Below are 25,218 nucleotides of genomic sequence, written 5' to 3' on the forward strand. Positions count from 1 at the left end.
TCCGGGGGTTACCTCCTTAACGAAGATTTGCTATCCCGACCGTTCATCACTGTGGGTGCTCCTAGAAGTGTGAGTATGGGGTGGTACCTAGCAGACCGACTAAGGGCAGGAGAGGGTTGGTGGTTTTTGGGAAGAGTAGGGGCTCTGAGCTGCATCCTAGTCTTGGAAACCTCTCTGATACATCCAGATCCACCACCTTGCCGGTACTAATTATAGGACGCCATTGTCTTTGATAAGAAGTCAAATATAAACTATATAACACACTGATGAGTGACTTACAGAATAAGGAGTCAAATAAGATCAAGATGTAGGATTTAAGGTAAACATTAAACAATTCCCTAGGAAAGCAAATAACTTTACAGGGATTGGGTTGGCCAGATTGAAGTACTCGGCCAACCCACCTCGGTTCACAGTACCAGTGTTAATAGATACAAGAATGGCACTGAGAACTTAAGATGATTTTAATGGCTGAAAGGTAATCGTTAATGTGACTGACTTAGGTTTGGAAGTACAGGAGAAGATTCTTAACCTCACAGCACCTATAACTGATGTAGTGAGGGCTTGTACCAGCAAAGGACGCATACGACAGAAACTATCAAAAAGGGTGGTTATTGGTCCAACCAGTTTGAGTTAGTCATCAGAGGCCAGTTATAGGAGGCTAAAGTAGGCACAGGAGGAGTTTTGACCAGGATGGGAGTAGCTTTGTCTAGATGGATGTTATTGGCATCCTCAGGGAAGTTACAGATTAATACAAAGCTATGAATCAAATAGGTGAAGACTTTACCACTATGTTCTTTTGGTGGTTGACAAATAAAAATGTGGATTAGATTAATGACCTCTATTATAATCAACAGAGATTTGTGAATGATACTGGGGATGCAGTAAAGGGGTTCTCTGACCAATTATCCGCCACCTCCCTCATGACCTGGTAAAATAGACTGACTCTTGATATGTTTATTGGCAGAAAAGGGCGGGGTAGGTAGAATGATTGGGGTTCATTGCTGTACGTTTATTTTTTAATACCACAGCTCCAGACGGATCAGTGACCAAGGCCCTGGCTGGTTTAACCACATTAGATCACGAATTAGCAGAGAACTCTGGGGTGGATAATTCTCTAACAAATTGGTTGGACAGTATGTTTGGGAAATGGAAAAATGTCATAATCACTGTGTTGTGGGCAACTTTCAACTGTATAAATGTTTTGGGTCTGTGTGGATGCTGTTTGGTCCCATGTGTGAGAGGTTTGATCACCAGGACTCTGGAGAGGTCAATGACGCAACAGATGGTGAGGTACGGACCGATTCCAAGCTCCGACCGGTGGGATGACGAATACAGAGCTCCAGGCCTAGGAGAAGGCTTTGTTTCTTTTAACTACGAGGAGCCAATGTGGGACAATTTTTAATGTTTAGACTGTTTTTTAGGAAGATTGTAATAAACATCCTAACAGGAAGAGTTATAATTGGATAGGCATAGAACAGTCATTGATGAATATCGAATGTACATACATGTATTGGTTTGGATTATTCTTGTACACAATTTATGTTTCCATATAGTGTTTGATGTCTCAGTGTGTATTATTTAGTCATTAAGGATGGATTGATAATGGAATTTCTATGTTTAAATGAATGATTAGAATATTCCACCCTGAAACCATATAACTGTATGAAATTGATTAAAATCATAAAATTATTATTAATGATGTGTGTAGTTTTAGTCAGTAAAAGTATAATTAATGATGTGTGTAGTTTTAGTCAGAATTAGGGTAAAACAATATATCTGTACAATATATCTTTATAGTATCTTAAAACCTCTTACCTCTACCTGGGACGCTTGCGTCCCAACTAGAGCTCTGGAAATGCAAATGCGCTACGCTAAATGCTAATAGTATTAGTTAAAACTCAAAAGTTCATTAAAATACACATGCAGGGTATCAAATTAAAGCTACACTCGTTGTGAATCCAGGCAACAAGTCAGATTTTTAAAATGCTTTTCGGCGACAGCATGAGAAGCTATTATCTGATAGCATGCACCAATACACTACAACAGAAAAGCACAGCAGGGGACGTAAACAAAATAATTAGCATTTCGGCGTTACACAAACCGCACAATAAAATAGAAAACAGTCATTACCTTTCACCATCTTCTTTGTTGGCACTCCTAGATGTCCCATAAACACTATTGGGTCTTTATTTCGATTAAATCGGGCCATATAAAGCCAAGATATCTTTATATGTAGACTGTGTGATAAACGAAAAAAACAGCGATTTCACAACGTAACGTCATTTTTTAAAATTCAAAAAGTAGACGATAAACTTTCACAAAACACTTCGAAATACGTTTGTAATGCTACTTTAGGTATTAGTAAACGTTAATAAGCGATAAAAATCATCCGTAGGCGATGTACATATCATTAGCTGTCGTCTTGGAAAAAATTTCAGGAGAGAGCTCTTCCGGAATGATCTGGGCGGAGACCGGAGGTACGTCGTGCCCCTCTTTCGGTTCAACCAATAATCAAAGAGGATTAAATTCACAAGATACTCGACAACATGGGGATGCTGTGGGAGTTGAATGCTCGGTCTTATCTAATTCGGCTCACTGTTAACAATTGCGGTAGTGGCGCAAGGATATTTATTTCCATTTTCTGTGATCAGGTTTTCCTGCGCTTTCCGATGTAACGCACGTTATGTAATAGCCACAGTCGTGATTTAACCAGTTTTAAAAACGTCCGAGGGTTTCCTATACACACATTCTAACCATATGAACGTACTATATTCCTGGCATGAGTAGCAGGGCGCTGAAATGTTGCGCGATTTTTAACAAAATGTTCAAAAAAGTAGAGGGTCGACTGAAGAGGTTAAACACTTAAATACTGTCTGAGCAAAATTCGGTGCTGACCTGGCTAGGCTGGGAGATTTGGGAGAGGGCAGGGAGTACTTCTCACGGTCCCCCTAATCTTGGGGGGTTGGGGGAGGACAGGGAGTGCTTCTCACGGTCCCCCTAATCTTGGGAGAGGGCAGGGAGTGCTTCTCACGGTCTCCCTAATCTTGGGGGAGGACAGGGAGTACTTCTCACGGTCCCCCTAATCTTGGGGGAGGACAGGGAGTGCTTCTCACGGTCCCCCTAATCTTGGGGGAGGACAGGGAGTGCTTCTCACGGTCCCCCTAATCTTGGGGGAGGACAGGGAGTACTTCTCACGGTCCCCCTAATCTTGGGGGAGGACAGGGAGTGCTTCTCACGGTCCCCCTAATCTTGGGGGAGGACAGGGAGTATCTTCTCACGGTCCCCTAATCTTGGGGAGGACAGGGAGTGCTTCTCACGGTCCCCCTAATCTTGGGGGAGGACAGGGAGTACTTCTCACGGTCCCCATAATCTTGGGGGAGGACAGGGAGTGCTTCTCACGGTCTCCCTAATCTTGGGGGAGGACAGGGAGTACTTCTCACGGTCCCCCTAATCTTGGGGGAGGACAGGGAGTGCTTCTCACGGTCCCCCTAATCTTGGGGGAGGACAGGGAGTGCTTCTCACGGTCCCCCTAATCTTGAGGGAGGACAGGGAGTGCTTCTCACGGTCTCCCTAATCTTGGGGGAGGACAGGGAGTGCTTCTCACGGTCCCCCTAATCTTGGGGAAGGACAGGGAGTGCTTCTCACGGTCCCCCTAATCTTGGGGGAGGACAGGGAGTGCTTCTCACGGTCCCCCTAATCTTGGGGGAGGACAGGGAGTGCTTCTCACGGTCCCCCTAATCTTGGGGGAGGACAGGGAGTACTTCTCACGGTCCCCCTAATCTTGGGGGAGGACAGGGAGTACTTATCACGGTCCCCCTAATCTTGGGGGAGGACAGGGAGTACTTCTCACGGTCCCCCTAATCTTGGGGGTGGACAGGGAGTACTTCTCACGGTCCCCCTAATCTTGGGGGAGGGCAGGGAGTACTTCTCACGGTCCCCCTAATCTTGGGGGAGGACAGGGAGTGCTTCTCACGGTCCCCCTAATCTTGGGGGAGGACAGGGAGTGCTTCTCACGGTCCCCCTAATCTTGGGGGAGGACAGGGAGTACTTCTCACGGTCCCCCTAATCTTGGGGGAGGACAGGGAGTGCTTCTCACGGTCTCCCTAATCTTGGGGGAGGACAGGGAGTACTTCTCACGGTCCCCCTAATCTTGGGGGAGGACAGGGAGTGCTTCTCACGGTCCCCCTAATCTTGGGGGAGGACAGGGAGTACTTCTCACGGTCCCCCTAATCTTGGGGGAGGACAGGGAGTACTTCTCACGGTCCCCCTAATCTTGGGGGAGGGCATGGAGTACTTCTCACGGTCTCCCTAATCTTGGGGGAGGACAGGGAGTGCTTCTCACAGTCTCCCTAATCTTTGTCGGCTGGATAGTGATACAGTATGTACGTAGGATACCTACTGTTTGTGTGTGAAGGTATGTGCGTAAGGAGCGTGTATAAAATGGATGGTTTTGTACAAACGGACTAGGATGTCCTCATGAATAAACATTTAGGCTATTGTAGCTGGGCCTCTGTCTGTTTCATTCAACCATAATCTTACAAATTCTGGGTTGCAGACTGAGCAGTTTAATTGAAGTACAGTTTATGAACATTGATAACGTAATTCACGTAACAGTTATATAGCCATCACTAGCCAGCCTCCACTCAGTACCCTGTCCTGAACGTAGTCACTGTCACTAACCGGCTACCACCCGATTACGTAACCCTGTACCTTAGAGGCTGCTGCCCTATGTACAGTGCCTTGCGAAAGTATTCGGCCCCCTTGAACTTTGCGACCTTTTGCCACATTTCAGGCTTCAAACATAAAGATATAAAACTGTATTTTTTTTGTGAAGAATCAACAACAAGTGGGACACAATCATGAAGTGGAACGACATTTATTGGATATTTCAAACTTTTTTAACAAATCCAAAACTGAAAAATTGGGCGTGCAAAATGATTTAGCCCCTTTACTTTCAGTGCAGCAAACACTCTCCAGAAGTTCAGTGAAGATCTCTGAATGATCCAATGTTGACCTAAATGACTAATGATGATAAATACAATCCACCTGTGTGTAATCAAGTCTCTGTATAAATGCACCTGCACTGTGATAGTCTCAGGGGTCCGTTAAAAGCGCAGAGAGCATCATGAAGAACAAGGAACACACCAGGCAGGTCCGAGATACTGTTGTGAAGAAGTTTAAAGCCGGATTTGGATAAAAAAAGATTTCCCAAGCTTTAAACATCCCAAGGAGCACTGTGCAAGCGATAATATTGAAATGGAAGGAGTATCAGACCACTGCAAATCTACCAAGACCTGGCCGTCCCTCTAAACTTTCAGCTCATACAAGGAGAAGACTGATCAGAGATGCAGTCAAGAGGCCCATGATCACTCTGGATGAACTGCAGAGATCTACAGCTGAGGTGGGAGACTCTGTCCATAGGACAACAATCAGTCGTATATTGCACAAATCTGGCCTTTATGGAAGAGTGGCAAGAAGAAAGCCATTTCTTAAAGATATCCATAAAAAGTTTTGTTTAAAGTTTGCCACAAGCCACCTGGGAGACACACCAAACATGTGGAAGAAGATGCTCTGGTCAGATGAAACCAAAATTGAACTTTTTGGCAACAATGCAAAACGTTATGTTTGGCGTAAAAGCAACACAGCTCATCACCCTGAACACACCATCCCCACTGTCAAACATGGTGGTGGCAGCATCATGGTTTGGGCCTGCTTTTCTTCAGCAGGGACAGGGAAGATGGTTCAAATTGATGGGAAGATGGATGGAGCCAAATACAGGACCATTCTGGAAGAAAACCTGATGGAGTCTGCAAAAGACCTGAGACTGGGACGGAGATTTGTCTTCCAACAAGACAATGATCCAAAACATAAAGCAAAATCTACAATGGAATGGTTCAAAAATAAACATATCCAGGTGTTAGAATGGCCAAGTCAAAGTCCAGACCTGAATCCAATCGAGAATCTGTGGAAAGAACTGAAAACTGCTGTTCACAAATGCTCTCCATCCAACCTCACTGAGCTCGAGCTGTTTTGCAAGGAGGAATGGGAAAAAATGTCAGTCTCTCGATGTGCAAAACTGATAGAGACATACCCCAAGCGACTTACAGCTGTAATCGCAGTAAAAGGTGGCGCTACGAAGTATTAACTTAAGGGGGCTGAATAATTTTGCACGCCCAATTTTTCAGTTTTTGATTTGTTAAAAAAGTTTGAAATATCCAATAAATGTTGTTCCACTTCATGATTGTGTCCCACTTGTTGTTGATTCTTCACAAAAAAATACAGTTTTATATCTTTATGTTTGAAGCCTGAAATGTGGCAAAAGGTCGCAAAGTTCAAGGGGGCCGAATACTTTCGCAAGGCACTGTACATAGACATGGACCACTGGTCACTTTAATAATGTTTACATGTAATTTTACCCATTTCATATGTATATAATGTATTCTAGTCAAGGCCATCATATTCAACTATTTCTGTACATATACTATTCCACCCTACATATTCTTCAGATATACTACATATTCTATCCACAGTCAAATGTTTGGACACATCTACTCATTTACTTAATTTGATACTATTTTCTACATTGTGGAATAATAGTGAAGACATCAAAACTATGAAATAACACAATGGAATCATGCAGTAACTCAAAAAGTGTTAAACAAATCAACATTTATTTTAGATTTCAGATTCTTCAAAGTAGCCACCCTTTGCTTTGATGACAGTGTCACACCCTGATCTGTTTCATCTGTCTTGTGCTTGTCTCCATGAACAATCCGCCATTTTTCTTAGTCTGGAGGATTTCGTGGCAGTGGAAGGTGTTCGATTCCCCGGTGTCCGGGATAGAGGCGGCTTGGAAGCTACTTCATCTGCGTCAAGACGCAGTGTGGCAGACTACGCGGCAGACTTTTGCAGGCTGGCCGCCGAGAGTGCCTGGAACCCAGAGTCCCTATTCAACACCTTCCTTCATGGATTATCAGAGGAAATCAAAGACGTACCTACAGCCCGGGAGTTACCCAGGGACCTTGACTCCCTCATAGCCTTTACTATAAGAATTGATGGGCACCTACGGGAACGCAGGAGGGCGAAGAGGTCTGATCTCAGCTACACTCACTCGTCCATGGTTTCTCCCTTGTCTCTGAAGAACCCCGGAAGTCCCCAACGCCTGCATTCCCGAGAGAATCTGAAATCCCCTGAGCTCCCTTCAAGGATCATCGGGGACTCTTCTACTCCTGTGCCCATGCAACTGGGCAGGGCTAGATTGTCTCCTAGTGAATGTTTACGTAGGCTGAGCTCCAACAGTTGTCTGTATTGTGGTCCTACAGGATATTATATAGCCACCTGTCCCGTAAAAGTCCAGTCAGTAGGTACGGGTACGCTGGTGGGCCATACAGGGAGTCTCCAAACATAGTCTCCGATCGGGGTCGTCCAGGTTCTGGAAGGCATTCTGCACCCTCATTGGGGCATCGGCCAGCCTGTCCTCTGGGTTTCATCCCCAGTCTAACGGGCAATCAGAGTGAGCCAATCAGGACCTGGAGACTACTTTTCACTGCCTCATCTCTGCCAACCCCATCACCTGGAGCCAGCAACTTGTGTGGGTGGAGTACGCCATTATACCAGAGTATAATGTTCTAAATCCATTATAGTATCCATATCACAAACAATCTACAAACTCTAGAATCACAGTTTACTCTGTTCATGTCCAAAGTCCACACTCACTTACGAAGCCATGCCTAACATCAGCACCAATGTCCTTGTAACCAAACTACTGTACACCAGTTGAGTAGAGAGCTTGGCAATTGGGGTAAACAGAGACTAAGGGGGTATAGAGAAATGCTGGCTTCTCTTCAATCCCACCACACTTACCATCCACGCAAACATCTCCCAGGGGCGGACAGACAGGGGAAGACTGAAGGGTTTTAACTTTGATCACTGAAGTGTGGCCCTTTCAAATGTTTTTGTTTGAGAAGGTAGCCTTTAATTTGGCCTGCAATGGGTTGCAGGCTCTCTGGTTTAGCCAGAGAACAAACCCTCAATGACCTCTTTGTGTCAGGAGAGGTAGAGGACGAGGTAGAGGACGAGGGATTAGGGAAGGAGAAGTGTCAGACTGGAACGCTGTGTGTGTTTCTATACACCAACTCCTCCAGACCCAGGAACTGCTCTACCACTGAGGTCATGACAGGTGCAGCACATTCATTACACTAGGGTACAAAGCCTGCCGTACATGGGGAAATACTACACTACTGTTCATTTCACTGCTTCATATTAGTATAAATATAGATATAGTGGTAGAGGATTAATATCCCATTGCTTATATGATTATAACAGGGCTTATAAGATTATAACAAGTTTGTTATTATGAACACATTTTATTTATACCAGTTATTTTGAAAGTAAAACAGAAAGAACAGTGATATTGTCAACATCTCTTCCTGTCGGTCTCTCTCACTGCACACACACCCAGCCAATGCATCACTCTATAGAGAGAGAGAGAGAGAGAGAGAGAGAGAGAGAGAGAGAGAGAGAGAGAGAGAGAGAAAGAAAAAGAGAAAGAGAGAAAGAGAAAGAAAAAGAGAAAGAGAGAAAGAAAGAAAGAAGGAGGGTAGCCATTGTCTGCAGCAGTAAATCAGCCACTAGTGATTTGTTAACCTTTGTGTGGCCATATGTCAGCAGATGAGGCATGGTTGGAGTGGCTCCTTTCATGGCCATGAATTATAGCCTCTCTTTACCCTGCAGCCACGGGCACAGAGGAGAGGAGGGAGACATCTTACCTCTACACACACAGAACAGGATATTGAGCTAACCTATACATCCATTGTCACACATTAAATAGCCCTGGTTGGAGACAGATCCTCGTTAAATGTACATACCACCAAGGAGAGATCTTTGGAAGGGGGAATAAACCTGGTATTAGAGGTACAGTGGGGTCCGAAATGATTGACACCTATGATAAAGATGAGCAATAATGTCTGTATAAAATAAATAATTCAAATACTATATTTTATTCCCCAAAAAAGGGGAAATTATATTATTTTATACTAAGGCAAATGCTCAGAGAAAGAGATTTTATTGAACAAGTAATTTAAAAAATATATTGTTGAATGAAGTAGTCAAAAGTTTAGTACTGGTCCCATATTTCTAGCACGCTATGACAACATCAAAGTTCGTGACTCTACAAACTTGTTGGATGCATTTGCAGTTTGTTTTGGTAGTGTTTTAGATTATTTTGTGCTTAATATAAATGAATGGTAAATAATTGATTGTGTCATTTGAGTCACTTTTATTGTAAATAAGAATACAATATGTTTCTAAACACTTCTAGATGAATGTGGAGGCTACCATGATTATGGATAATCCTGAATGAATCCTGAAATATGATGAGTAAGAAAGTTAGAGGGTCAAAGATCATACCCCTAGGACATGCTAACTTCCCCTGTTATTGGTAATGGGGCGGCAGGTAGCCTAGTGGTTAGAGCATTGGACTTGTAACTGAAAGGTTGCAAAATCGAATCCCTGAGCAGACAAGGTAAAAATCTGAGGCTTTAGGGTATGATCTTTGACCCTCTGTAATTCTCACTAATCATTATTTACGATTTAAGGGTGTCAATAATTCTGACCCCTACCTTTTTGAGAGTCAATTGTATTAGCATAAAATAATATAATTGCCCCAAAATGTTTTACTTATAAAATGTACTGAATAAATTTATAAACGCAACATGCAACAATTTTTTAAATTTTAAATGTATTTAAATTTGACCCCCTTTTCGTGGTATCCAATTGTGAGTAGTTACTATCTTGTCTCATCGCTACAACTCCCGTACAGGCTCGGAAGAGACGAAGGTCGAAAGCCATGCGTCCTCCGAAACACAACCCAACCAAGCCGCACTGCTTCTTAACACAACGCGCATCCAACCCGGAAGCCAGCTGGACCAATGTGTCAGAGGAAACACTGTGCACCTGGTGACCTGGTTAGCGCGCACTGCGCCTGGCCCGCCACGGGAGTCGCTAGTGCGCGATGAGACAAGGATATCCCTACCAGCCAAGCCCCCCCTAACCCGGACGACGCTAGGCCAATTGTGCGTTGCCCCATGGAACTCCCAGTCGCAGCCGGCTGCGATAGAGCCTGGGCTCGAACCCAGAGTCTCTGTTGGCACTGCGATGCAGTGCCCTAGACCACTGCACCACCCGGGAGGCCCCAACATGCAACAATTTTACTGAGTTACAGTTCATATAAGAAAATCTGTCAATTGAAATAATTCATTAGGCGCTAATCTATGGATTTCACATGTCTGGGAAGGGGAGCAGCCATGGATGGGCTTGAGAGGGCATAGGCCCACCCACTTGCAAGCCAGGCCCAGCCAATCAGAATGAGTTTTTCCCCACAAAAAGGCTTTATTACAGACAGAAATACTCCTCAGTTTCATCATCAGTCCGGGTGGCTGGTGTCAGACGATCCCGTGGTGAAGAAGTCGGAAGTGGAGGTCCTGGGCTGGCATGGTTACACGTGGTCTTCGGTTATGAGGCCGGATGGATGTACTGCCAAATTCTCTAAAACAATGTTGGAGGCGGCTTATGGTAGAGAAATTAACATTAAATTCTCTGGCAACAGCTCTGGTGCACATTTTACAGTGGCCTTTTATTGTCCCCAGCACAAGGTTCACCTGTTTAATGATCATGCTGTTTAATCTGCTTCTTGATATGCCACACCTGTCAGGTGGATGGATTATCTTGGTAAAGGAGAAATGCTCACTAACAGGGATGTAAGCAAATTTGGGCACCAAATTTGAGCGAAATAAGCTTTTTGTGCATGTGTCCATTTTCTGGGTTCTTTTACTTCATCTCATGAAACATGGGACCAACACTTTACATGTTACGATTATATTTTTGTTCAGTATAACTCATTATTTGAATTACGTATTTTATACATTCATTATTAGGGACCTCACTGTATGTCATCTGTACACTTGGTAATCGGATTCTTCCAATCACAGCTAATGGATGTAAGTGGATCATATAACAGACTTCTGTCAGGGATGTTGAAGAGTGTTTCACTCACTGTAGTGGCTGTGTGTGTTTATATAAGACTAACAATAAAAGTGCTTTTATATTCCAACATTGTTGTGTCTTTTTTTCTACAGTGTTGTGTCTGGAAGGGACAGCTAGTGCCATATGAATGACCTCTCACCCTACCAGTAAGAGAACCAAGTCTGTGCCTCGGCCAATCAGAGGCGGGTCATCTTTCCACTGTGTACCAGGCCAAGTTCTGTCCTGGTCTCCAAAACCCAAACAGAAGGTTGAGGTCTATTGGAAGGCACAGCACAGTAAAGGCTGTGGCTACTGTAGTGTAAACCAATGATGGTGCTGCTGTGAAAGGCTAACTGGCCCTCCTAATACACTGAATAGGTCACCATCATCTGTGTTGCTCCAGATCAGTGTGTAATAGTTCCCTATTGGATCTTTACATCATCTGATTATTACAGTAGAAGGCAGCCCACAGTGCAGGACCGACACAGTCCTGTCAGCCAGAGAGAGGGGAAGAGAGAGAAAAGAGAGAGTCAACCTCTCAGCTCCCTCCTACACATGTGTAAAACACTCAGAGGCCATTCTGCTGCCTGAAGTGCTCTCCACGACAATCCAGAGAGCTATTCAACCTGTTACTGTCACAAAGTTCACCTCCGCTATTTTCTCTTTACCTTGCTTCTTTTTTTTTTTAACCAATGTCATCAGTGGCGTAAATTACACCTTCCACATCGCACATTACTATCTCTCTCTCCCCTCCGGAGGCAGACACACTCAAGCACTTCACTGGCTGGCTGGGCACTTCTCGTCTGGCGCTGCTCCCTGGGTCTCACCATAGCAGTTTCATTTTCACATTAGCTCCGGTAAAGCTTTGGTGAAACTGCCTTTCAGCTGAAGCACTGAGAGAGGAGGGGACAGCAGAGCAGTCTCCCTCTCTCCTAATACTTCAACTCTTACAGACTGAACTCACCTCCTTTCATATCTGAGCCATAGGAAAAAACTAAAATAAATAGGTTTTATGTCAAACTGGGGAATTGTTTATGATGAAATGTCAAGAAATAACTATGTACATTGTCTAAGTTTCCCTGTGTCAAAGCAAGAAAAATAAAATACATTTAATCAGATATCAACTGTACCATCTGGTGTAGACAGTAATTAAATTACCATTGCAATGTCATTACATATTTTCTCCCTCTAAGTAATAACAATATGATCCAGTGTCTGTCTGTCTGTCTGCCTGCCTGCCTGCCTGCCTGCCTGCCTGCCTGCCTGCCTGCCTGCCTGCGTGGGGTACTATTCAATACTGAGTCAGTCTGGACTGAAACAAACATACAGAGCTATGACTCCTCAGCAGCCCTATTTACAGATGACAACCATTACTGTCTTGCTGTATTTAGCATTAGCTAAACAGCATTACTGCATGGGGCTATGCTCTGCTATAACAAATCAGCTGTAATATGTTTAGACTGCCCTCTCCAATGACATAGTAGCGTTCAGGGCCGTGCTATGGGGCCTGACTACATCATAAAGAATGCCAGTGTTACAGTGGCGAAGACAGATAACGCGTGGGACTGGACCTTTAATCATTTGATAAATCTATCTACACATGCTTTTCTCCTGACATGGTGCTCTGCTTTGTTATTACAGCCAAGGCTGTGCCACACTCTAATCCTTTCCTGGGCAGCCCACGCACACACAGCTAAACTAGGTCTGGACAACATTATGTAGACCTCAACATCAGTTTAGGATTGGAAACCAACCTGACAGCCCCTAGACTCCAACAAGTTATTTCAACTGGCCCAGCATACGGCTGGTTTCTCTTTTACATTTTCTGCAGGAGACTAAATGAATGAGGCTTGCAGGCAGGCTGACACCTGCAGGTGCTTTGACAGGCCCCGTAATTAGAGCTAACGTTTAATGATTCTTCCTTAATGAAGGCTGCGTCTGGGCAAATTGAACCCAGACAGGGAGGGAGGGAGGGAGGGAGGGAGGGAGAAAATGAATTGAATTGAGAGAGAGAGGTTGTGAGGGAGGGAGAGCGAGATGGCTATGAGGGAGAGAGAGAGCACCAGAGAGTGGGAGACTGTGTGAAGCAAACACAACTGACAATTCCACACGGTGGATATCAATGGCCCTGGACCTGAGGCGAGACCTGAGAAAGGTGACGTGCGGCTGGAAGCAAATCAACGTCCAGGAACTAAAACACTGCACTCAGTCAGGAGTTGAATTTCTTTGCAAATATGCCACAGTCAGATGCAATAAGCAATGAGGTGACTGGCAATCTGTTGAGAGTGTACTGTGAGTGGTGCTGCCTGCCAGGCAGGGCAGTAATTGTTGGGAGGTAGACAGGGTCGGATTAAGAAATACTTTTTTTGTGGATAGACCCTCCAAGCCCCTGTCGAATGTTAAGCCCAATAGGCATTTAATGTGTACCAACAAGAAAGCACAAACCACCAAACAAACAGACCTTTTTCACTTGCCCTCGGGCAATATTCATCTCCACACAATCTAAGCTTCTCTCATTTTACCTGGAGTTGTATCTTGTCCTGAGGCAGTTGGTTGGTCAATCCGTCAGTCGGTGCATCATAGTGATGGTAATCCCATCAAACTAAATACCCACCCTACTTATTTTATCTTAACACTTCCCTCAATAAAAATACCAATGGCCTCCGTCCTTCTGCACCTGGATTCTTTTACTCGCCTTTTGTGATTACAATGAGAATTAGCATATGGCTGGGGGAGGAGAAGAAGAAGAAGGGGGAGTAGAAGCTTGGATGTTAAAAAGAAAGAAAAGGGGCTTATATATTTAAATGTAAATAGGGGCCAAGAGGGTGCCTGCTATCCACCAGGGAGGGAGAGAGCGTATTTGTGTACTGTTTCCCTCAATAAGGCCTTTCACTGAGGGGTAAAGAGGGTGGCCCATGTTGATTTAGGCCACACAAAGGGGGTCTTAGTCCTTTCAAGGGAACCAAATATCCCCACAGAGAAGTGCCTTCAAAAGGAAGCCTCCCTGTCAAGCATGGCCATTGAGCCACTGATGCATGCCACAAACCAAGCCCTGGAAGTAATCAAAGGCCAGAATGTGGGAAATGTGTTTGGGGTCCCCAGACTCCACAGCAGAGCACAGTACAGCAAGAAAGGGGGAAAGGGGGGAAACAAGAACCTATCTGCACTAATCAGCCCTTCTTTCTCCTGCTCTCTGAAGGGGTCATAAGCCCTGTTTCTCCAGCCCCTCCTCTCCCCCCACCCCCATCAAATCCTATAGTAACCCACCATTGCAGAGGAATGTCCATTTAACACATTATCTGGGCTCCTCCAGGGATGGGACTGGCTGCTTTTCACAGCAAATTAGTGATGTGATTATGAGGTCACATGTGGTGCTGGCACTCTGAGGTCATAAACAGATGCCCTCCTTCTGACTTTATTTCATACTGCGTTAGCATTTCCTGGTTCCTCCTCCTCTGGCTCCTACACTCTTAGAAAAAAGGTGTCAAGTAGAACCATATAGGGTTCTTCAATTTGTCTCTATAGGGGAACCCTTTTTTGGTGCTAGGTAGAAACCTTTACAGAAGGTTCTCCCTATACCCCCTTTATGTAGGGTTCTTCATAGAACCTCCTGTATATGGTTCTACCGAGAACCCCTTTTTCTTTGGAGGGTTCCTCCTAGAATCCTCTATGAATGGTTCCACCAGCCTTACTAGGCTTTAAAATTGTATTACATATGACAATACATTACATATATCATAAGGCCTTTCTTTGAGAGTTATACCCTAACCCGGAGGTGTTAGGAAACCCCTGGTTTACAGGCCACATCAGACCAGCAAGTCACATTATGCTGGCTTGCAAAGTGATGTTTAATTTCTATTGGAATCCAGCCAGAGTGAAAATATCCAACAAGTGGTTTTTTTTTTATCACCAGCAACCTGCACTCAGACTGCCAGGGTAGGGAAGATTGTATACTGATTGTATACTACCTCAATCATCTAAACTGGAACAACCATCCCAGTAACGGGTGCAATAAGTCCAACTACTAACAGATTGGAATTGTTGAGAAACATGTATGCTATTTATCTTTGTGTAGCATAACATTTATCAATCATTCAATGTACATGCAAAAACACAGAATGTTGTGTATATCATTTAATGTCAAATGTATTTCCCACATGTGTTGGTGTTGTTTATCTGAGTGAGTAGCTCATATGGATTTGTTTATTCATTACACTGTATCCAATTCAATTTCATTGAATAAACCACCAGGAATGAATTTTCAGTCATGTCCAGACATGAGAAAACACAGATTGATATTTCACACCTGTGTAATACAAAGAGCTGCAGTGAAAACAGAGTCTGTTTTGCATGACCAAGGTCTGGTCTTGGTAGATATACAAATGGGGTACAAAGGCAAGCATTGCTGTTAAACAACTTTTAAACCGATATTTAACTAGGCAAGTCTGAACATTAAGAATAAATTCTTACTTACAATGAAAGCCTACCCCTGCCAAACCCAGACAACCGGTGTGCCACTCCCAATCACGGCCAGATGTGATGCAGCCTGGATTCAAACCAGGTACTACTGTGCCACCTCTTGCTGAGATGCAGTGTCTTAGACGACTGCGCCACTCGGGAGCTATGTGCTCCTACACTGATCCAATGCAGAATTACAATGACCAACCAATGCCAAACTATGATTCATGCAAATGAAAATAATATTGCCATAAATAATACTGCTACATAAAACACATTATAAGAATTCATACCTTTAACTGCAGCAGTGCTGAAGAATTTCTCTGAGCTGGCATCAGAGCCCTGTGAGAGAGAAAGACGATATCATTAGCAAACTTGCTTAAACAGGTGGGTTTCATCGTCAATGACCCAAACCGCCAGCTGAAGGGAGCGAAACATTCCGCACTGCAGCACATCGAGGCCACTTGATGGCACTGTTGGTCCATGTAATAACATGACAGCGCTAACCCTCGCCCATTCCATGTCGAGCCCAGTGTGGCAGAGCGCAAATTAACATTGCTGTGTTATTGTGCAAACATTCAGTGCTAAGCATTTACACAGTATTAGATAATTAATGCCTATTTAGGTGACATTGCGCTGTCAAAAAGGCATTGGCTAATTCAATCCCACTAATAAAGTGAAATATCGACATGTTACAATCCCTACCAGTGTGTGCGTGACAAGGCTGAGCTGAGCCTAGGCCTACTGGGAAATAACAACACATCGGACCATTGGTTTTAAATGTCACTCTCAAAGCATTTCACTTTTTGTCGCAAAGTATAAAACCAGATGACTATTGAAATATGCTGTTTTAAATATTAGATATCAGTCCTAATAAAGTGGAAATGACAATGAGCCTATTTCAAAACAATTCCGAAGATTTTATCACAGACAATGAACTCTTCACACCTTTTCGGCAAATGGACAGTGGCACGGGTCCCATAATAATGGTATGACATTTGCGCAAATGTCACATATCCCAAAAACGAACGCCTATCAATTATTTTCTATTCGCACATGAGACAATCTTGCTCGAGCCAGAAAACATTTCCATATTCATTTGCTTAGGGTTCAGGCAATTCCAAGGTAAGAGACAGGCATTTCAGTGTAGCTATTCATCCAAATTAAAATGTCTAGGTGCATGGAAAGCAGAATATTTTTCTCTCCACAAAATATCATTTCATCTCCTAATTCTAAAAATGAAACGTCAGTAACCTATCAAATAATATTACTGCAGATTGAAATAGACAGACTTGATTGAAGCATATTCAGTTTGGATATTTCCCTTCTGCACACAACACATATCCAGATATAGGCCAACGCCATTCAAAATGACGATTTTGTTCTTCATATTCATGAATGCCCATAGCAATATTAAGCATTTACGTTATTATCAATTTATAATGACGTGGGTAGGAAAAGCTAGACTACACAAAACAATGCTGCAATAACCACAGATATTCTCCTACACGTTTTATTATAGTCAATAAACATAGTACATACTGATAATATGATTACACATAATTCGTCGTTAATAGGAGGTAAACTATAAGCTAATAACCAAATAATTTATAATAAGGTATACGTGAATAAAGAAAAGCGACGCGCATACCTTTGATGTTGCGAAGCTTGAAAGAAGGAAAATATTAGTTAAGATATCACTTTCGCTGTGTAGTAAATATGGCCCCGTTTCACATTCTGCTTGTCAAAATAATGTAATCCACAAATAGGCGGCGAATTCAACTCCGTTTAAATCGATGACATCCATGCGAAAAGAGAATCCGTTTCCAATAAAATTCCAACGAGATACGAGAAGCTCTTTCAAAGCTACGGTGCCTCTCGGACAAAGGAAGCCATGTGTCTTGGCAGAAAAAGCATCAGCAACAGCTCTAGGTCGCTAAATCCCGTTAAGTGCGTTTTGTCTCCAGTTCAGAGTGGGATACAAATCTATCTCGCAATATTCTCGTATTGAAGATATGCGAGGTTCGAATAGGCAAGATCCTTGGGAGACTGCGTATCAGGACGCGTAAAGAGGCTGTGTCCACAGACACCAGCGGGAGTCGCCAGCTCGCTCCCACAGAGCAGCAAAATCCAACAAAGCGCAGACCAATTTCCTCTGTAGCAAAGAGGGAGACAAATTCACATTTAGAATCACCTTGAGCCAAAAGGGGACTCCGCTTTCATTATATTTCCAGCTGGTTAAAGCTTATGTCCTGTGGTTACTGACGGTTCTGTCACCGACAGAGCCTCTCATCGCTCCAAGCATCAGACAAACTCCCATTCATCCAACTGGCTGCCTCAGTGGTCCTCGTTTGATGGTTGGGTCCTCCCACTTCCTGATTCTAACCTGACTTGGTTCAACCTCAAACCCTACTTCTCTTCCGAACACAAACACACCTGTGTTTTCTGCTTCTGAGGGTCCAAATACTTGGTTCCAAAGACCGCGCTCTTCTTGGGACAGGCGTGCATGAGTGTGTTTGATTTTGCTTGAATGAAGCTCAGAGAAAACTGCTTGGCAGTTCCAGAACGAGAGAGAGGGTGAGAGCAAGAGGCAGAGAGAGCGAGAGAGAGAGGAGGGAGGGACAGAGGGAGGGCCTGAGACTAGAATGATATTCTTTCACTGTCGACAGAGTGAGATGATGTCAGCGGCTAATGAATTTCCCAGTAGGGTGCTGCCAATGCGAGGGGAGGAAAACAAACCCCTCTTTATAAGCAGCAGTGCACCTCCTCAGAGCTCACAGCCACTCACTTCCTGTTGAAATAACCACAACTCTACTGTCCTAGAGGGGGGTAACACACTCACACCAGCAACTAGGTCAACCATGGTGAGATAGTGGTCCAGCCATTGCTCACCAATAGTGCCCACTTAATCAAGCTTGATCCAGGGCTCAAACGCAGACATCGAAAAGCCCACCAATGTCCCTCCCTGAAACATGGTACTATGATCAAGTTTGTAGTGGTTTTCTCATGTTAAAACCATCTGGATTGTAAGAGGATCATCAGCTTTTGTGGACACTTGTCCTATTATTAAGCATGTTAATGATGGTACTGGTTTGCTTGTAAGGCGAAAGACTGATTGAGAGAGAGACAGTATTGATGGAAAGTGGTGTTGGGGAAAAAACATTTGACATTATAAAATCCATGTACACAAACAGCAAGTGTGAGGTTAAAATTGGCAAAAAACACACATTTCTTTCCACAGGGCCATGTGGTAAGACATGGATGCAGCTTAAGCCCCACCGTCTTCAACACATACCTGTATATCAACGAATTGGCGAGGGCACTAGAACAGTCTGCAGCACCAGGCCTTCACCCTACTAGAATCTGAAGTCTACTCTTTGCTGATGATCTGGTGCTTCTGTCACCAACCAAGGAGTGCCTACAGCAGCACCTAGATCTTCAGCACAGATTCTGTCAGACCTGGGCCCTGACAGTAAATCTTAGTAAGACAAAATAATGGTGTTCCAAAAAAGGTCCAGTCGCCAGGACCACAAATACAAATTCCATCTAGACACTGTTGCCCTAGAGCACACAAAAAACTATACATACCACAGCCTAAACATCAGCGCCACAGGTAACTTCCACAAAGCTGTGAACGAGCTGAGAAACAAGGCAAGAAGGAACATAAAATTCGACATACCAATTATAATCTGGCTAAAAATACTTGAATAAGTTATAGAACACATTGTCCTTTATGGTTGTGAGGTCTGGGGTCTGCTCACCAACCAAGAATTCACAAAATGGGACAAACACCAAATTGAGACTCTACATGCAGATTTCTGCAAAAATATCCCCCGTGTACAACGTAAAACACAAAATAATGCATGCAGAGCAGAATTAGGCCGATACCTGCTAATTATCATAATCCAGAAAGGAGACGTTAAATTCTACAACCACCTAAAAGGAAGCGATTCTCAAGCCTTCCATAACAAAGCCATCACCTACAGAGAGATTAAACTGGAAAAGAGTCTCCTAAGCAAGCTGGTCCTGGGGCTCTGTTCACAAACAGAAACAGACCCCACAGAGCCCCAGGAAAACAACACAATTAGACCCAACCAACCATATCATGTGAAAACAAAAAGATATTACTCGACACATTGGAAAGAATGAACAAAAAAACAGAGCAAGGTAAAATGCTATTTGGCCCTAACCAGATAATACACAGAATACATGACCACTGTGACTGACCCAAACTCAAGGAAAGCTTTGACTATGTACAGACTCAGTGAGCATAGCCTTGCTATTGAGAAAGGCAGACCTGGCTCTCAGGAGAAGACAGGCTATGTGCACATTGCCTACAAAATGAGGTGGAAACTGAGCTGCACTTCCTAATCTCCTGCCCAATGTATGACCATATTAGAGACACATATTTCCCTCAGATTACACAGATCTACAAAGAATTTGAAAACAAACCCAATTTTCATAAACTCTCATTTCTACTGGGTGAAATAACACAGTGTGCCATCACAGCAGCAAGATTTGTGACCTGTTGCCACAAGAAAAGGGCAACCAGTGAAGAACAAACACCATTGTAAATACAACCCATATTTATGTTTATTTAAGTTCCCTTTTGTACTTTAACGATTTGCACATCGTTACAACACTGTATATAGACATAATATGACATTTGAAATGTCTTTAATCTTTTGGAACTTCTGTGAGTGTAATGTTTACTTGTATTGTTTATTTCACTTTAGTTTATTATCTACTTCACTTGCTTTGGCAATGTTAACATATGTTTCCCATGCCAATAAAGCCCTTAAATTGAAATTGAATTGAAATTGAGAGAGTACCCCTCTTTTCATTTGATCCATCTCACTAATCTGGTGGCCCATGAACACTCCAGACCAAAACAATCCTGCAATCTTCAGCTAATGCTGGACGTTCCTGGAAAATAACCTTAATCGCACGAAAACCCAGGGTACTATACCCTTGGCTAATCAGCATTAGCCCACTGCCTGGGTAGTCAATGGATCAACAATGGAGTCACATTACAGGGAGGATAGGATCTCTTTCTCTCTCCCTACAGCGCCCAGCCCCCACAGAGCAGAAAACAGACTTAACTCCTTGCTGCTGGGTGCTAATCCATCCCTCTACCCTCTGCGCTGGAGAGAAGAAGAGAGGGAGAGAAAGATAGACACAGATGGACAGACCAACAGAGAGGGAAAGAGATTGAAACAGAGAGATAAAGAATGAGAGAGAGCGATAGCCCCCAGCTCTGTATGGCAGTGTTGTATGTGCTCTTAGTGTTCTATCTATCAGGACACTGGATCTCATGGCCAGACAGATGAGATGACTATCAGATAGATGACTATCAGATAGATGACTATCAGCAGGGAGACGTGGCTGGCTGAGGCCCAAGAAGACCAGTCAAAGCCATAATGCCGGGCCCCAAGGCCCCAGAGAGCAAAACCTGATCCCACAATGGCCCTGAAAAGAACACAGCTCTCCAATACAAAGCGTTCATTGGGTTAGGGGCCCTCCTTGATCTCCAATACAAAGTGTCCATTGGGTTAGGGGGCCAGTCTTGGCCATCAGTCGGCCCATGTTCAATAGATGATGAAGCCATGTTGACAAGTATGTGCTTTGAACATCAAGCAGCTTGAACATTGGGAAGAAGAGAAGTAAACAATTATAGTGTGTGTGAGCCTATGTGAGCACAAACTTATTCTAAATGCTAAAAACCAACTAGACAAATTATGTTTCAAATTAGTTATATAAATACTGGGTTATTACATTGTAATTGCAAGACCTCCCATGTCATTGTATTATTTTGTTGTTAAAATAAAGGTGTGGACAGTGATGAAACATGGATATTTTAGTCATGTCGTTTTAAATCTATTTCATGGCTAGTTGCAAGAATATGTATATTTATCCATTGTCTGCCACCAACAAAAATGGCTGCTTGTTGCCGCACAGGTCTAAGGAATAGCAGCCATCAACAAATCAGCGTTCTCAGTCCTAAACGGTCATCATCAGATTTAGGAGAAACCTCAGGTCTGTGATTACAGCTCAACCACCAGACAATCTATGTCCGGATCTCTCACTGCACATGATTTTAAATTCAAATGAAACGCCAACAGAAAGAAGAAGAAAAAACCCCTGCATGTCGTAGCCAAGAAAATAATATAAAGTGTCACTTTGCTATGGAAAAGCACTTGATGCCGTTGCCAGAGAATGGAGAGCGGAGATCAAACATAACGTCTGGAGTTATGTTATGCATGCCAGTAAGTGGTGTCTGTGCCTGTAAGTTCTGTCCATAGACCATCAGCCATCTCTCCTCCGCTGACGGTTTTTCATCTTTTGTTCCTTTTTTTGGCCTTGATCCTTCGCTTCAAAGCATCAAGAAGTGATTTTTATTTGTATTCTTCCTCCGCAATGGCGGTTTAATTTCACAGGAACTTTCTTTTCCTAGATTGCAATCACAGGAGACCAGTTCTCTTTTTCATGAGCCTTCTTGCCATTACGGAAAATATCCCCTCATTTCAAATATTTTCTGATAAGTGTAACATGAGTGCTGTGCATGTAATACTTTAAGAGCTCTTATTGAATTCACATCCGTTGTGTCTGACTGTCTGGCGCATTTGTAGGACTCACGACTTCCAGTAGTCTATTCAGGGTGGATGAGGAGGACGAGGTGAGGCAATGAAAGGTAAAGTGTCTCAATGACATTCAGAAATGGTAGAAACATTCTGAGGAGAATAGCAGATACAACTCTATATATGGTGTATATACTGTATGTGAACACCCTTTCAAATGAGTGGATTTGGCTATTCCAGCCAGACAAGTTTTGACAGGTGTATAAAATCGAGCACCCAGCCATGCATCTCCATAGACAACATTGACTGTAGAATGGCCCTACTGAAGAGCTGAGTGACTTTCAATGTGGCACCGTCATAGGATGCCACCTTTCCAACAAGTCAGTTTGTCAAATTTATGCCCTAATAGAGCTTCCCCGGTCAACTGTAAGTGCTGTTATTGTGAAGTAGAAACATCTAGGAACAACAACGTCTCATCCACGAAATGACAGGCCACACAAGCTTACAGAACGGGACCGCCGAATGCTGAAGCGTGTAGAGCGTAAACATCGTCTGTCCTCGGTTGCAACACTCACTACCGAGTTCCAAACTACCTCTGCAAGCAACTTCAGCACAAGAACTGTTAGTCAAGAGCTACATGAAAAGGGTTTCCATGGCCTAGCAGCTGCACACAAGCCTAAGATCACCATGTGCAATGCCAAGCATCGGCTGGAGTGGTGTAAAGCTCGCCGCCATTGGACTCTGGAGCAGTGGAAAAGCGTTGTCTGGAGTGATGAATTTTCATAAGCACATGTTGAAGCGAACACTTAAAAATATATTAATTATTTCTGCCATTTTCAATAAGATTCATAGAATGCCTGATATTCTATCCGACTGCAAATATAGGGAGACTACCCCATATGCCATGGAACATCATATCATCAAACACATGCACAGACACGTACATATACACACATAAAATTAATCAAAAATCATCTATATATCATCTCTTTTCTGTGCCATCTCTTTTCTGTGCCTTTTGAAGGCGAGGTCAGGATGCTTTTTACAGTCATTACATCCAGCCTTATCTCAGTGAGCCTGAGTCTGCCAATGACAACTGCTTCTAATCTCGCCCCCTCCCGACAAGCAGCTCTGACAGCGCTTTTCTTCCCAATTCCTCAGACACGTAGCCAGACATATATTAATCTGTCACTCATCACCCGGGAGATGACTCTCTCTCTCTCTCTCTCTCTCTCTCTCTCTCTCTCTCTCTCTCTCTCTCTCTCTCTCTCTCTCTCTCTCTCTCTCTCTCTCTCTCTCTCTCTCTCTCTCTCTCTCTCTCTCTCTCTCTCTCTCTCTCTCTATATGAATAAGATCTGAATGAAAAACGACAGGCCTGTGAGCATTGAAAGCGAAGAAAGGCCAGGCCAAGAGTAGGAGACAGAACCCCAGGGAGAGGTAACAAACAACATTCATTTCTTCCCTGTGTATATTGCAGACACAAGTCATATAATATACTTGGCTGGGAGGCTGAGTGGTTTAGTCATATAATATACTTCTCTGGGAGGCTGAATGGTTTAGGGACCTGACTGGTTCCTCTGCATTGTGAGAGACATGCCTGTGAATATCAAACCTGTAAATATGAATGACAAAAAGACAAGCCATATTTCGCACATCCTTCATACGTATTTAAACCTGCCTTTATCACACAAGAGGGATTGGTGGTTTTTGAAAAGGAAGAGAGATAAACAAGACAGAGGGATGGAAGCATCTGTCTGATAAACTAGGACAACTGGAATTCAAAAGAAGCTGGCCATTTTTCCTCAACGGTAATATGTTTCCTTGAGAGACATGAAACTCACATCTTTTGTCACTGAGAGAGAGGCGGAAAGTATTTATTCCCGGTGTAAAGTAAAAAGCCTGTAGAGCAACTCGTTTTATCTGGTTATCTGGATGCTATCTCTACCTGTCTGCTTTCAGGAATCAGCTGGGCTGGGCCGTCGGTTGGACCAGGCAAATGTGGATGAATAATGTTAGACATCATCTCCATCTACGAGGCCAGTAATTACTGAGAGTTGACATAGCACTGCTCTGTCAGCATGAGCAGAGCCACTCTACTGCCTGGACCTAGAGCCATCAGTCCGCTGCCCTGTCCCCTTCCTAGTGACTCCCCTTTCAAAACCAACCAGGACAAGAAAATTGGTTTAACCTTCCCTCCTCAAACGCTTGGGTTACATCCTTAATCCATTTCCCCCCTTTTTTCCAGTCAGAGTAGAACCGGGAATGGGAGGGAGGCCCTTTTGTTTAAATTATAGACATGCCACAGAGCATCGGGCCGCCATGCCACGGGTAATTTCAGGCCAGTCAATCACTTCCTCCCCATCCAGCAGACCAACAGAGAGTACCACTCTACTGCAGCAGTGCATAAACACACACACAAACACACACTTGCGAATACACACGCACACAAACACGCATATGTAACACAAACATACACACATCAGCATACGCACGCTCACACACTAAACTGTGTGTGTTTCCCTGTGTTGTAAACGTTCCTTTGAGTTGGTGAATGATTAGAGAGTGTTCTGGCTAACATCAAGTCAGACTGTAAATGTCATAAGAACTACAGTATAGCATGCAAAAGTTGATACAAAGACAGCCTATCCTTCTGATCAAATTATTTCATATGAAGCCTGTCCAAATGCTGGTTTAATCTGGTTTGCAGTAATATTGAGGTTGGCTTTCTTGAGGATTCCCTGTTAAAAACCAGGCAATATCTTTCAGCTGTCTCACAATGGAAAAGGAGGAAAATCATCTCAATATTCCAATATGATTCCAGTTCTCTCTGAAGTGTTGCAGTGGAGCCATGCACCCCAGACAAACCCCTACATAAAAACACACTGAATGTCAAATCGTAGCTTTCATTTCCCTCACTAATCTTCACATAAGTCTCCATAGTCAATGAGGCACGGCAGACATCAGCAACCAAAGAACTGTATTCTCCAGAAACCCCCCACGAGGCTCAACATAATTCCAACCCAGAGCTACTTTGGCTAGGATTATATTTTTCCCTTTGTTACTTTCTTGCACTGCACTGGGAGCGAGGAAAGAAGGGGAGAGGAAGAAAAGGAAGAGAAACAGGAGGAGGAGAGAGTGACAGAGAGACAGAAAGAAAATA

General features: G+C 43.6%; 1 protein-coding gene across 11 annotated transcripts in view; it reads right to left on the reverse strand.

The window, feature by feature from the left end:
• The window catches only part of LOC115135902 (autism susceptibility gene 2 protein-like), a 483,838-nt gene that overhangs the window by 35,526 nt on the left and 423,094 nt on the right, over positions 1–25,218 (reverse strand). For all 11 annotated transcript variants that reach the window (XM_029671086.2, XM_065023704.1, XM_029671085.2 and 8 more), the window contains one exon: positions 15,774–15,822. In XM_029671086.2, coding sequence (XP_029526946.1) covers positions 15,774–15,822 — 49 coding nt within the window. The remainder of the gene's footprint in view (positions 1–15,773; positions 15,823–25,218) is intronic.

Source organism: Oncorhynchus nerka, linkage group LG10, assembly GCF_034236695.1.
Source record: "Oncorhynchus nerka isolate Pitt River linkage group LG10, Oner_Uvic_2.0, whole genome shotgun sequence".
Taxonomy (NCBI): domain Eukaryota; kingdom Metazoa; phylum Chordata; class Actinopteri; order Salmoniformes; family Salmonidae; genus Oncorhynchus; species Oncorhynchus nerka.